The 13,062-nt window shown below is 42.6% G+C and overlaps 1 protein-coding gene across 1 annotated transcript in view; it reads right to left on the bottom strand.

Annotated features, from left to right (window-relative positions):
• The window catches only part of LOC120058734 (piezo-type mechanosensitive ion channel component 2-like), a 32,652-nt gene extending 19,813 nt beyond the window's left edge, over window positions 1-12,839 (bottom strand). The window contains exons 1-14 of the mRNA XM_039007476.1: window positions 12,776-12,839; window positions 7,174-7,275; window positions 6,883-6,928; window positions 6,626-6,785; window positions 6,119-6,332; window positions 5,714-5,927; window positions 5,011-5,179; window positions 4,668-4,760; window positions 4,509-4,562; window positions 3,385-3,657; window positions 2,810-3,188; window positions 2,415-2,596; window positions 811-959; window positions 127-294 (exon numbers count right to left, since the gene is read on the bottom strand). Coding sequence (XP_038863404.1) covers window positions 127-294; window positions 811-959; window positions 2,415-2,596; window positions 2,810-3,188; window positions 3,385-3,657; window positions 4,509-4,562; window positions 4,668-4,760; window positions 5,011-5,179; window positions 5,714-5,927; window positions 6,119-6,332; window positions 6,626-6,785; window positions 6,883-6,928; window positions 7,174-7,275; window positions 12,776-12,839 — 2,267 coding nt within the window. The remainder of the gene's footprint in view (window positions 1-126; window positions 295-810; window positions 960-2,414; window positions 2,597-2,809; window positions 3,189-3,384; window positions 3,658-4,508; window positions 4,563-4,667; window positions 4,761-5,010; window positions 5,180-5,713; window positions 5,928-6,118; window positions 6,333-6,625; window positions 6,786-6,882; window positions 6,929-7,173; window positions 7,276-12,775) is intronic.
• Window positions 12,840-13,062: the final 223 nt, after the last annotated feature.

Here is a 13,062-nt window from a genome sequence, read left to right as displayed (position 1 = left end):
TAAGAAAATATATGTCTCTAAAAATACCAGTTGACATGAAAGAAACACTTCAATGGACTAATATTTCCCTCCTCCCTGATATAAAGCACATTATCCCAGTGGTTGCGATCAGGTAAGCTGTCCCACCTGGTTGGTCCATGGTGGACAGGTACGTTGTCCAGGTTGGTGAGATCCAGGAAGTCCTGGTTGAAGTAGTGAAGCTGCAGGATGCAGGCCAATAGGAAGGTTGCAGGGAGGAGGATCCGAGCAAACAGCTCCACAGTATCATATTGCTCCAACCCGAGATCACGCAGACTAGAGGACAGAGCGGGACAGGGACAGCACTGAGTGAACAGATATAGGATCTTAATTTGAGCCAGTTTGCTATAGCAGCAAATGTGAATTATTATGTGGATTATGTGGACACTTTCTGTAAGGGTTGATACATTTTTCTTTAAATTTCAAGTCTGACAAACTTAAAAGAAGCCTTTTTACAACTAAAATACACTACAAGTTTGCAGTTCCTGCAGTGCAGGAAAAATCGCAGCAACAAAATAGTGATAAAATTAAGATCCTACTACATCTGTATAAGAATAACTCAGTAACAGTATGCAAAGACACTGTGAATCACAAATGTTCCTTAGCCATGGACCGTCAGGGAGACTTCTAGACACAGGGTACAAGATATGAGTAATTTTGCGCCAATGAATGAATCAATTAATCAATTAACAATGTAGTACATCAAAGTCTTGGGATGACTACAACAATATGGAGGCATAAGCAGTGTTGTGAATGTACAGGGTTGGCCACAGTGCCACCATGCCCACTCACCCTTCCTCAGACATGCCCATGATCTGTCTGAACAGGCCAGAAATGGTCTTGAACTGGTACATGTAGATGGCAATCAGGACCACCATGGAGTAGCCCACCACCACCGCCCAGAAGTACTTCAGCACTCGCCTCCACACGTCACAACGGATCTGAGGAACGGTAACATAGATGCCATGATGCTAATCAGGTCAAATCATTATGAAATTTGTCTAGTAACCGAGGGAAATCAGAAGGTTAGTTGATCTTTATAAAACAACATATTTTACTGTTAATATTGCTCCCCAGGATTTTTGGTATAGCAATAATCATAGCGAGCAATATTAACAGTAAAATACGTTATTTTATAAAGATCAACCGTACCCTCTGATTTCCCTCGGTTACTAGACAAATTTCATATGACAACAGGCGACCACAAAACAAGTTGCCTTTTCACACCCATCTATTTGACTTTTATTTAACTAGGCAAGTCAGTTAAGAACAAATTCTGATTTACAATGACAGCCTACACCGGCCGAACCCGGACGACACTGGGCCAATTGTGCGCCGCCCTATGGGACTCCCAATCACAGCCGGTTGTGATACAGCCTGGATTCGAACCAGGGTGTCTGTAGTGACACCTCAAGCACTGAGATGCAGTGCCTTAGACCGCTGCGCCACTCGGGAGCCCATCTATCATCAGTGTCTTGAAATATTAATTTCAAATTCAACATTTATTTACATAAGAATACCTACATCTTTTACTCAATTGCTTTTTATTTCCCCTCAGTCAGACAGTATGTGAAACAGCAGTGCTGCTAGCATTGATAAACATCAGGTTCATATTGGCTTTCTTACAGTATGTGTGCTGTGAAGTAGTAGCTAGGCCATTAGGCAGCTGTAAGTGGTCAGCGCTAAAAGGTCAGCGGAAATACAAGATGGGGAGGGAAACCAGGAAAATGGCAGAAGAAATGTTTTGTGTCTGTGTTTACGAGGTAGGATCAATATTCATAAAGGAAGCTCTATCGATAAGAGTTTAGTGCCTTTGGCTGTTGTTGAGGTCTTGGCTGCAAGGCCGGGCGGTAAATGTGTCATACCAATAGTGAGGTCAGTGATAAGATATTTACATAGTCAGAGTCTGATTAATCTTTTGGTAAACCCACTAATATAGCTATTGAACGAAACTATTCCACAGCCACTATTATTTTTATTTGACACAATCTTATCTTTCACAGAGCACTTTTTTTTTTCTCCGTCCCTTCTGAAAAACATCAGACTGTTTATAGCGTCTCGTATGTGTGATTTACCGTTTACATTTTAGCGCACACTTTTATCCAGAGCGACGTACAGGAGCAACTGGGGTTAACTTCCTTGCTCAAGGGCATATCGGCGGATTTATCACCTGTCGGCTCAGGGATTCGACCTTTCGGTTACGGGCCCAATGCTCTTAACTGCTAGCCTGCCGGCCACCCTGAGTTGTGTGCAATCTGGAGGAGTTAAGTGATATCCGTTGTTCCCTGGAACATGGACAGTAAAGTTGTATTGTACATTGTATATCATGTGCAGCATACACACCACCACTGACATACACTACAACACTATCTAGGAGTCATATATATGAGGCCCACCTGGTAGAGGACGACACAGAAGAGGAACAGCACGATGTAGAGGATCTTGTAGACCATCACCTTCCCAGAGAAGCTGACCACAAAGAACATGTAGCAACAGAACAGGATCCAGTACTTCACCAGGGTTCCTTTGACCGCTGAACCCAGCATCTCCATTATGGGAGAGGTTTCCCCTTCATCCGCTGAGGGAGAGGAGGAGCACAATGTAGAACATGTCACCGTACCTGGGTCAAGGTTCAAACACCTATGAGTTAGAGAGCACTGTTAAGTGAAGCTTGTTATAAACACCTAGGAACAATATCATATCCATTTATAATGCATCGTAACTGAATTAGAGAACGTGACTTTATCAGTGTAAAGCCATAAAGGGTGCATATAAAGAGAGGAGTCCATACGTGGGAGTACTTTCACTTCCTCCAGAGACTCGTCAGACTCCTTGAGATCCTGCTCTTCCTGTTTCTCCTTCTGTTGTTGGCGGAACAGCAGCCAAAAGCTGAAGGTGTACAACACCTTGCCTCCCAGGTGGATGCAGGGTGCTGGGTAGATGGCCATGTCAAAGTCCACCAGCACGGCATGTGGCAGGCCAGGGTACAGTTCATCCCGCCGCAGCCTCAGGCCGCTTAGGAAGGCGAGCAGCAACAGCAAGGTGCCGTACACCGCCAGGAAGGGAGCGCTCATCATGGCGTAGCGCCGGCGGTCACGCATCATCCAGATCACACACGACCACACCAGCAGGGCGAACGTCAGCCAGCTGTTATAGGTGATGCTCCACACCTGAGTGGTTGAAGGAACACGGGAGGCATGCCACACATCTTATAGTCATACCCATGTTCACGTTCAAAGAATGCAAGGTAATGTGAAGGTAACGTAGCTCTATTCAGTTAGACTTTTAAAGGAATTGTTTTCAGAGAGTTAATTGTTGAATGACTAATGTCTACACCAAAACCTTAATGGAAAGGAAGTGGTTTACCATCATGATGATGAGTGCGCTGATGTAGCTGTGCTTCATGATGAACAGGCCAAACACAGCCAGTCCACTGGGGCCATTCTCTTCCTCGCTCATAGACACCTCACTCCTCCCCTCCCTCATAGACAACTCACTCCTCCCCTCCCTCATAGACACCTCACTCCTCCCCTCACTCATAGACACCTCACTCCTCTCCTCCCTCATAGACACCTCACTCATCCCCTCCCTCATAGACACCTCACTCCTCCTCTCCCTCATAGACACCTCACTCATCCCCTCCCTCATAGACACCTCACTCCATCCCTCCCTCATAGACACCTCCCTCCTCCTCTCCCTCATAGACACCTCACTCCTCCCCTCCCTCATAGACACCTCACTCCTCCCCTCCCTCATAGACACCTCACTCCTCCCCTCCCTCATATACACCTCACTCCTCCCCTCCCTCATAGACACCTCACTCCGTCCCTCCCTCAAAGACACCTCACTCCATCCCTCCCTCATAGACACCTCACTCCTCCTCTCCTTCTCTTCCTCACTACTCTCTTCAACCTCCTCCGACTCTGAGAGAGGAAAACAGCAGAAGATGGAGTTTAGGAAAGTTTTTATACCATATAATTGTCATATTTTAAGGCTATGACGTATCAGTTTCTACACTAGTGATGAACATTTATTCAATATTCAATTCCTATCATTTATTCATGACTGGGTAAGATCAAAATATCCAGGTGGATATAAAAAATGACTTCCCATAAGTCAAACCTTTCGTTTATAACCGAACATTGTGGTAATTCTACCAAATAATGGACCTTGGAGTAGATTTGACTTGGACATTGACAAGGCTGGCAGGTACATACCTTGTGAGGGTGACAAGTCTATTCCTTCGTATTGTGGTGGAGGGTAGCAGTTTGCATACCCTGCCCCTGGCCCTCCCAGCAGTAACCCCATCTCCTGTCCTCTCAGATCATGCCATGATCTGCTCATCAGTAAGACGATTGGCTGCGGAGGAAAAACAGTGTAGAATTTTGGATTTGAAGAAAAGTGATGCGCACCGAATGTACGGTGTCTGCCCAGACATGTAACGTCCCGTTAAGGTAGTTATGACAACACATTGGGAGAGCAGAATGTACCTCCTGCACCTCCTCATCTGGCATGTAAGTTTCCTCATCCGTACTGGTCAGTAGCTGCAAAAGACAAAATATAATTGTTCCAGAAATCTGTAGAAAATCATGATGGTAAAACTACAGGAGAATGTAGAAAAAAAATAGAACTGTAGTAGATTTCAACACCTCCAGTCGGTCTCCTGAGATGAATAAGATCTTGGAGAAGCTGGGGGGATCCTCAGGGATTTCTACTGGACTCTCAGACTTCACCAGAGTATCCTAGCAGAAATACACAGACAGCACCATGAAATGACTAACACACAATTAACACCTCCAACAAAGGATAAACCAGCAGAGTTTTATTTAATCCACAAGACATTGACGGCGTCTGACATGGCACCTTATTCACTATATAGAGCCCTACCCCATTTACAGTAGTGCACTATATAGGGAATAGGGTTCAATTTCAGACGCAGCTATTCACTATGAAGGTCTTAGTTGCATTAGAGTCTCAGTCTAGGTAAAGTACCTCTTCTTCAGTGATGTAGACCCACTTGTGCAGCAAAGACACCATTGTGTAATAGAGGAGCAGCAGCACCATGGGGTTGATGAAGACAGGCCAGCTGACATCTGCCTGCAGACCCAGACTGTATGGCTCAGTCTCATTGGTCCGGATGAACGCTGTCATACCAAACAGCCTGAACAAAACCAGAGGGCGATTAATCTCTTGGGACAGACGACGTAAACAAAAATGGTACCGTAGATCTCTCATGATACAACGGAAAGCGTGAGATAACGAGCAGTATTAGTTCCGGTGCTTCGGACAAATCACGATTTTCTTTCAAATTTCGGGAAGGGGAGGGGACATTTGGCCCATAGACTTGTTTGCTCTTTGTTCTGGTTCCGATCTCTTCTCTTAACACATATGGATTCAGAACTTAATCGAGCATCTGACTAATTACAAACAACATTCACTGTAGATAGATCAACTATATCCTGAAATTGGAAGACGAGCATGTATCAGTTTATGACATTTAACAATGATTTGTATATGCCCGTGTCCAGTGTAATAGAGTGTGTAATTATTTGGTATTTCGACAAGTATGAATAAATACAATCTGTTTTTCAGTGGCTGTTTTTCAGCCAGCAAACTAATATGGTTGAAATGACTGTGTGTATCTGCACAGTCAGCATCCAGCCAGCGTTGCTACATCCTGGTCCTGTGACCCTACCTGGCGTAGATGTCCTGTGGGGGTACGATCTGTTGGGCCAGGGGCAGCTGGTACAGGTAGAGGCTCAGCAGGTGACCAGCGCTGAATATAGCCATCATCACACAGAGGGTACTGAAAAACAGCAGGCTGAGGGAGCGGAGAAACACCCACCACCACACCAGGCCTAGGAACGTCCCGAAATACACTGCCGAAGTCAGGGAGGGTAGGGCGATGCCTGGTACAGGGGGAAGAGGACCAGTCAAGGGGAGACAGGAGAAGATTATAGTCCCGTTCGGGAGCAGATAGTAAATGTGTCTTATTTTGGCTGAGCTGGACAGCAGAGAATGCTGAGCCAATGCAAGACTTTAAGTCTGGCGTGCAAGACAAGTACGTGAGAGTCCAAAGTGGCAGCCTTTTGAGATGTACCTGCCAGCCCCAGTAGTACGGTGACCACTACTTTCCCTGCTGTGCTCATGATGGCGGACAGCAAGAGGCGCAGTCCAAGGGCAAATGCAATGAACTTCTGGACAAACTGAGGAGGGGTTACCGGCGCCGCTGTGATTTCGTCTGAGCTGTCACAGGACAAGCCATCTGTGACATCACTTTCGACTTCAGACTCTGAGTCGGACATCTCCACATCCTGCTTTGTCAAAAGAGCACACGTTCGGTGGACAAGAAGTTGGCGTTGTTTCGTAACACTGTTTTACTTTCTAACAGATTCAAGCTGAAGGAGGACCATGCTCAAACCACTAGAGTAGAGGTGCTGACATACTGCGTGAGAAGGTGAGGCACCCTACCTTCACATTCTTGAAATCCTTTACAACATATCACCATGTATGATGTACTTTTCTCAAGCTCTCAGGTAAAACAACAATGGTAAAACTATACTGTGAATTGAACAAAAGTGGCAGATGAAATTGGCCATGTGGATACCTCAGGGTCAGAGGGTTTGATGCAGTTCTCGTGGACATTAAGTTGTGGCGCGGGGCACAGCAGCTTCCTGACCAGGCAGAGTATGATGAGCCCAGACAGGAAGAGCCCCAGATCAGGGGCTAAGAGACGCAAAGTGTTCCCTGCATCCACCAAACTGAACCTGGGGACAGAACACAAGACAAATCTGATGAACAACACCTGCATTAGAAACACCACCGAAGTCTGCTTTAAAAAAGGTCAAGAAGATGTGGCCCTACCGTACAATGCCCAAATGGTAGAGAACATTTTCCCAATATTCGTTCTCTGTTGAACAACACAAATATTTCAGATAGAAATCAAGTTTAGTCGTATCAGGAAAATGCCAAAGCAACATCCACCCTTCATCAAATGTTTATTGAATGAGTAAGTAATACGTTCATCATACTCTCCATGTATTAAAATGCTTAAACAAACTTCTTCTGCCTCTATTTTGGGTGGTGTTCAGCAGCAACTCTGAGTAGTCTGTTGTTAGTGGCTCAGTGAGCTGATAGAGGCTGGTGTTATCTTACCGTTCTGAGGTACGTAGGCAAAAGTGATCTGCATGAAACACTGGAGAGCCAGAAACGTCACGCTGGTGGAACAGATGAGCTGCAGGAACTTCCCTGTTTTTCCTTTAGAAATACAAGACCAGAGACACAGATTAACAGAGGTCGAAAATAATATATTTTCCATTATTTGAGAAACAAAACATATTTCTTCCTTCCAACACGTCAAAGACACATACAAGGCATTCAGATCAGACTGTCTGTGTTCTGTTATAATCCATATGGGGACCACTACATGTAATTAGGCTGTTACTTTTTATGGCCTTTTCCTACTCCATTTTCCACTATCTTAATGGCTGAGGATAGTGGTGGAGTCTACTGCGGCAATGCAGATCCCATTTGTCTCTATACTCACAGATAGTGAGGCTTCAATGTAAATATATATTGGAAATATATATTATAGTTTGGTTTTTAATCAAATTAAATGGGAAACAAGCAAATGTTACAGGAAAAGAACATAAATGTTTCTAAATATGACTCTGGCTCGCACAAGCCAAGGCTCGTGCAAGGCTTCTTACTTTTGCTTCTAAATATGAGGGTCACCGGCATCATTTCATCCCTCTTTTCACGATGGGCATATGGACAAATGGAGTGGGTTTTACGCACGTCCAAAAAAATAATGATTAAAAAGGGAGAAGTCCACTCACTGTTTTTCTGCTCCCAAACTTGATATTTTAATAAAGCTTTGGGGATTAATATTTATTTCAAAGCAGTCTCATGAGACAATCCATTTATTGATAGGCTGCTATTTGGCGAATGCATTGGGCAGGTAAAAAGAAAATAGCCTTAATTGAGGGGAGAGGCTATGCTTGGTTTTTAATCAAATGAAACGAAAAACAAGAAATATGTTTTTAGAACAACAGCAATATCTATATATAGAATGCAGCCAGAAGCGTGATATCATAAATTGCATCTATTGTTCCATGGCAGTGTGTGCACACGCATGTCTATACAAAATACTAGGCTCCTGTCAATTGTATCATTCATTGCCTACGTGCGAGGCACATTCAAAAAAAAGAACATCCGCTGTTGATATGGCATTATAGGAGGACTGAGTAGTTTGGAGGCGCGTGTCTTTGATAATCGGACGAGTGGTGCTTTTTGAAAATGGGGATGGATTGTCTAATTGAACCAGCGAAATTAAGTATGCAGTTATGTGAATTGTGAAGCATAAAAAGCATGAGGACAAGGCACCCGCAGTAGACCATTTAAAACCCCTTTATTTATAGGCTACTTGACTAATGCATGGCCAGGATTAAAAGACGCCCCTATGCCAAGTTGTTAACCAGCTTTGATTAAGGGGAGGGTAGGCTATACTTGGTTTTTATATCTAATTAAATTAAATGGGGGAGTGCAAATGTTTTTTTAATGTTGCTAAATACCAGATTCACGATGCAAAAGGCACACCTCTCATTCCAAGTGCACTGTGCATCACGGCTGCGCTTCTACTCTCAAAATCCATGCCATTAGCAACTGCGTTACTGTTAAGACCTGCTTTGGTGGGTTTTAAAACGTCCCTTTAGTGCTGCAGGAAAATGCCACGTTTTCGGTTGTTTTTAAGGACACACCGGTAAAAACAGGTAAATTGCCGAACCTGGCACAAGGAGTGGAAAATGCTAGTGCGCCAGTTTTTACACGACGAAACTGCAAACTAACCTGCGTTTGACACTTGCGCCTCCTTATCGCCAGCTGAAAATAGAGCCCTTTGTGTCTTACAAGCAGTTTCTGTGATCAAGAGTCTACTAAAGTAGACAACATGGAACTGGATTCGCCTGAACAGCAGAACAAACTCAATCAAAAAGAAAAAAAAAATCCCACTCAAAACTATATTTTGGTATTCCATTAGTTCACTGTTGATACAATCTCAAAAAAGGTTTGCCTGTCAGAAATCAAGTTTTCAAGATAGCCAATGGAACTTAAAAAAACAAAACAGAAAGTGACACAGTATGATGCATTTGATGTGATGTAAAGGAACTATATAGTTTTTTGTGTTACTTTACTTTACTATTTATATTTGTAACAACTTACTTTTACTGCACTACATTCCTAAAGAAAATATAGTTAGGTTTCGCATGCTCAGGCAGGACAGCAATATGGCCCAATTCCCACACCTATCCATATAACCTGTTGTCATCCCTACTGCCTCAGATCTGTCAGACTCACTAAACACAAATACTGCGTTTGTAAATGATGTCTGAGTGTTGAAGGGTGCCTCTGTCTGTCCGTACATTTTAAAAACAAGAAAATCATGCCCTCTAGTTTGCATAATATAAGGAATTTGATATATAGGATTTCATTTAACTTATTACTTTTACTCAAGTATGACAACGAGTACTATTTCCATCACTGGCGTTTTGCATCATATGATACAAAACACATCATGTGACACTTTCTGTATTTTGAAACGTTCTACAGTGCATTCAGAAAGGATTCAGACCCTTTGACTTTTTTGACATTTTGTTACATTACAGCCTTATTCTAAAATGTATTAAAACGTTTTTTCCTCATCAATCTACACACAATACCCGATAATGACAAAACAAAAACAGGTTTGTAGAAATGTTTGCAGTTTAAAAATAAAAAAAACTGAAATGCATTTACGTAAGTATTCAGTATTTGGGGAGTTTCTCCCAGTCTTCTCTGCAGATTCTCTCAAGCTCTGTCAGGTTGGATGGGGAGCGTTGCTGCACAGTTAATTTCAGGTTTATCCAGAGATGTTCCATCGGGTTCAAGTCCGGGCTCTGCCTGTGCCACTCATGGACATTCAGAGACTTGTTCCAAAGCCACTCCTGCGTTTTCTTGGTTGTGTGCTTAGGGTCGTTGTCCTGTTGGAAGGTGAACCTTCGCCCCAGTCTGAGGTCCTGAGTGCTCTGAAGCATGTTTTCATCAAGGATCTCTCTGTACTTTGCTCCGTTCATCTTTCCCTTGATCTTGACTAGTCTCCCAGTCCCTGCCACTGAAAAACATCTCCACAGCATGATGCTGCCACCACCATGCTTCACCATAGGGATGGTTCCAGGTTTCCTCCAAACGTGACGCTTGGCATTCAGGCCAAAGAGTTCAATCTTGGTTTCATCAGACCAGAGAATCTTTTTCTCATGGTCTGACAGTCCTTTATGTTCCTTTTACTGAGGAGTAGCTTCCGTCTGGCCACTCTACCATAAAGGCCTAATTGATGGAGTGCTGCAGAGATGTTTGTCCTTCTGGAAGGTTCTCCCATCTCCACAGAGGAACTCTGGAGCTCTGTCAGAGTGACCATCGGGTTCTTGGTCACCTCCCTGACGAAGGTCCTTCTCTGATTGGTCAGTTTTGCTGATTAGACTCAGCCAGCTCTAGGAAGAGTCTTGGTGGTTCCAAACTTATTCCATTTAAGAATGATGGATGCCACTGTGTTCTTGGGGACCTTCAATGCTGCAGACATTTTTTGGTACCCTTACCAAGATCTGTGCCTCGACACAATCCTGTCTTGGAGCGCTACGGAAAATTCCTTCGTCCTCATGGCTTGGTTTTTGCTCTGACATGCACTGTCAACTGTGGGACCTTATATAGACAGGTGGGTGCCTTTCCAAATACATGTCCAATTAATAGAATTTACCCCAGGTGGACTCCAATCAAGTTGTAGAAACATCTCAAGGATGATCAATGGAAACAGGATGCACCTGAGCTCAATTTCGAGTCTCATAGCAAAGGGTCTGAATACTTCTGTAAATAAGGTATTTCTGTTTTTTACTTATAATACATTTGCAAAAATGTCTTAAACCCTGTTAATGCTTCGTAATTATGGGGTATTGTGTGTAGATTGATGAGGGCATTTTTTTATGTAATCCATTTTAAAACAAGGCTGTAACGTAACAAAATGTGGAAAATGGAAGGGGTCTGAATTCTTTCTGATGCCATGTTTTTACTAAAAAGCTTTTCTTCATTTCTGCCCTCCCAAGTAAAGGCCGGTCAATTCTGCTTCAGTATGATGTGTTTAATCTCTGCACCATCCCCCGGCCACTCAAGCCAGGGGTGATATCATATTAGCGAGGCGAAGAGATGGATAAGGTTCTACGAGGAATCGAAGAGAAAAGTCCAGCATGCAAGAAAACCATTTTACAAAAGCTGACACCACAACTTTTAATTCGACTATATAATTACTAGGTTATACATAATAGATAAGACCATACCGACCACATCCCTTTACAAAGTACATCCAATCCTTTAATTCAGCAACTTTATTGATCCATCTAAAATAGAATGGACATGTTGTATGTTGATCAAAATGAGTTGATGAATCACACACACATACACACACACAATGTGACAGGGGCCGAAACTGACAGGGGCCAACTCACGGCCGTGTTTATTAGCAAACATTCAAACAGTGAGGGCCCTGTAGCTTAGAATAAAATACCTTGCAACTTGGAATAAAATCCACCCTATTCTTTATTGTCTACTACTGTACTTGGGGTGCCATTTCCAAGCCAGTGGTGTCCCTCTGAAGTCTTACCTTGCATGGAGATGAGAGAGGGGTTTGGCAGCAGGGGAAGGGTGAGAAAGAAAAGGAAATACACCACAGACAGACCATTGTACCGGAATGATGACGCTACGGAGAGAAAACAATGATTTTACATTGATGTTAATCTGAATATAATATCGAGGTATGATTTTCATTTCTTGTCCTTGATGCTGTATTTTATGAGATTTTTCATTACGTTGTGTCTGTCCTACTGAAAATCTATATAAATACAGATGAAGAAGAGCTGCTAGAAACAAATAGCATACAGTATTATCCATCAAAGAGAAAAGGCATTGGTAATAAAATACTATGATCCATTGCACCTGCTAATTCAAAATGCATTAGTCTTGGACTGAACAAAACTCCATCACACAGTAAACAAGTTAGCAGCTTAAAAAAAACAGTACGGGTTCTTGGACCAACAATGGCAATGAAACTGACAAGAAAATCACGGGTCATAGATTTAACTTTCTTAATCTTTTACCAATAGAAAACACTCAGATGAAGGAAAGTATAATTTAACGATTAATGTATTTTTTTCTTATTGAAATTATAGAAATTGTGATTTTCTTTACTTAATTCTGAACTAGAAAATTAGAATACTTACTGAATGTAATGACACCTTAACTTGTAAAATATGTCTTACATTTTACAATACAATAAACATACTATTCAACAACTTAAACATTGAATTCCCCATTACAGTTTTACAGCACAAGTTACTCAATTACTGCATGATCACAATATACCATGTTTCTGTGTCCATTCAAAGAATTACCATCAGGGGAAAGAAGACATAATTGATTAATCTGCATATTCCCCCAAACAACATGTCTCAAGTACATTTTTTGTGTTTTCCAGAAAGCATCCAAATTGGTGCTTGTAGCAATATTATTAGATCACTTTATAAAGGCAGAATCTCTCAATGTAACTGTAAAAGTCACTACTATGACCTCAAGAACTAACACGTCCACAGTCCTTCTGCATTGGTGACCGACACTTGAATTGTTACTGTACATTCTTCCAGCCCCATAAGAATAAAATGTAAAAGAAAGGTCAACTTACCTGCAAGCAGAAGAAGAGGTAATACTAAGTTATAGAGAATCCCCACCACAATATCCCCCGCCATGTCTCCTTAGCGTGTGAGAGACACCCAGCACTCTGAAGACAGTCTACTCTCTGGGCTGCTTGTGGTTGCAGGTAACTCCCATCCGCTCATACATCTATCTCCCTAGACCAGGCACAGTGATAAACTAAAAGAATGATCCTGAATGGTCCTGAATTAGAGGTTAAGTCAAAATGAAAGAGTTCCAAGACAAGAGGAGCGAAAACCAAATGGTGTTCATTGGTTT

Source organism: Salvelinus namaycush, chromosome 14 (genome assembly GCF_016432855.1).
Source record: "Salvelinus namaycush isolate Seneca chromosome 14, SaNama_1.0, whole genome shotgun sequence".
Lineage (NCBI taxonomy): Eukaryota > Metazoa > Chordata > Actinopteri > Salmoniformes > Salmonidae > Salvelinus > Salvelinus namaycush.
Note: the sequence above shows the minus strand (reverse complement) of the source record. Positions and strands in the feature narration are given on the sequence as shown.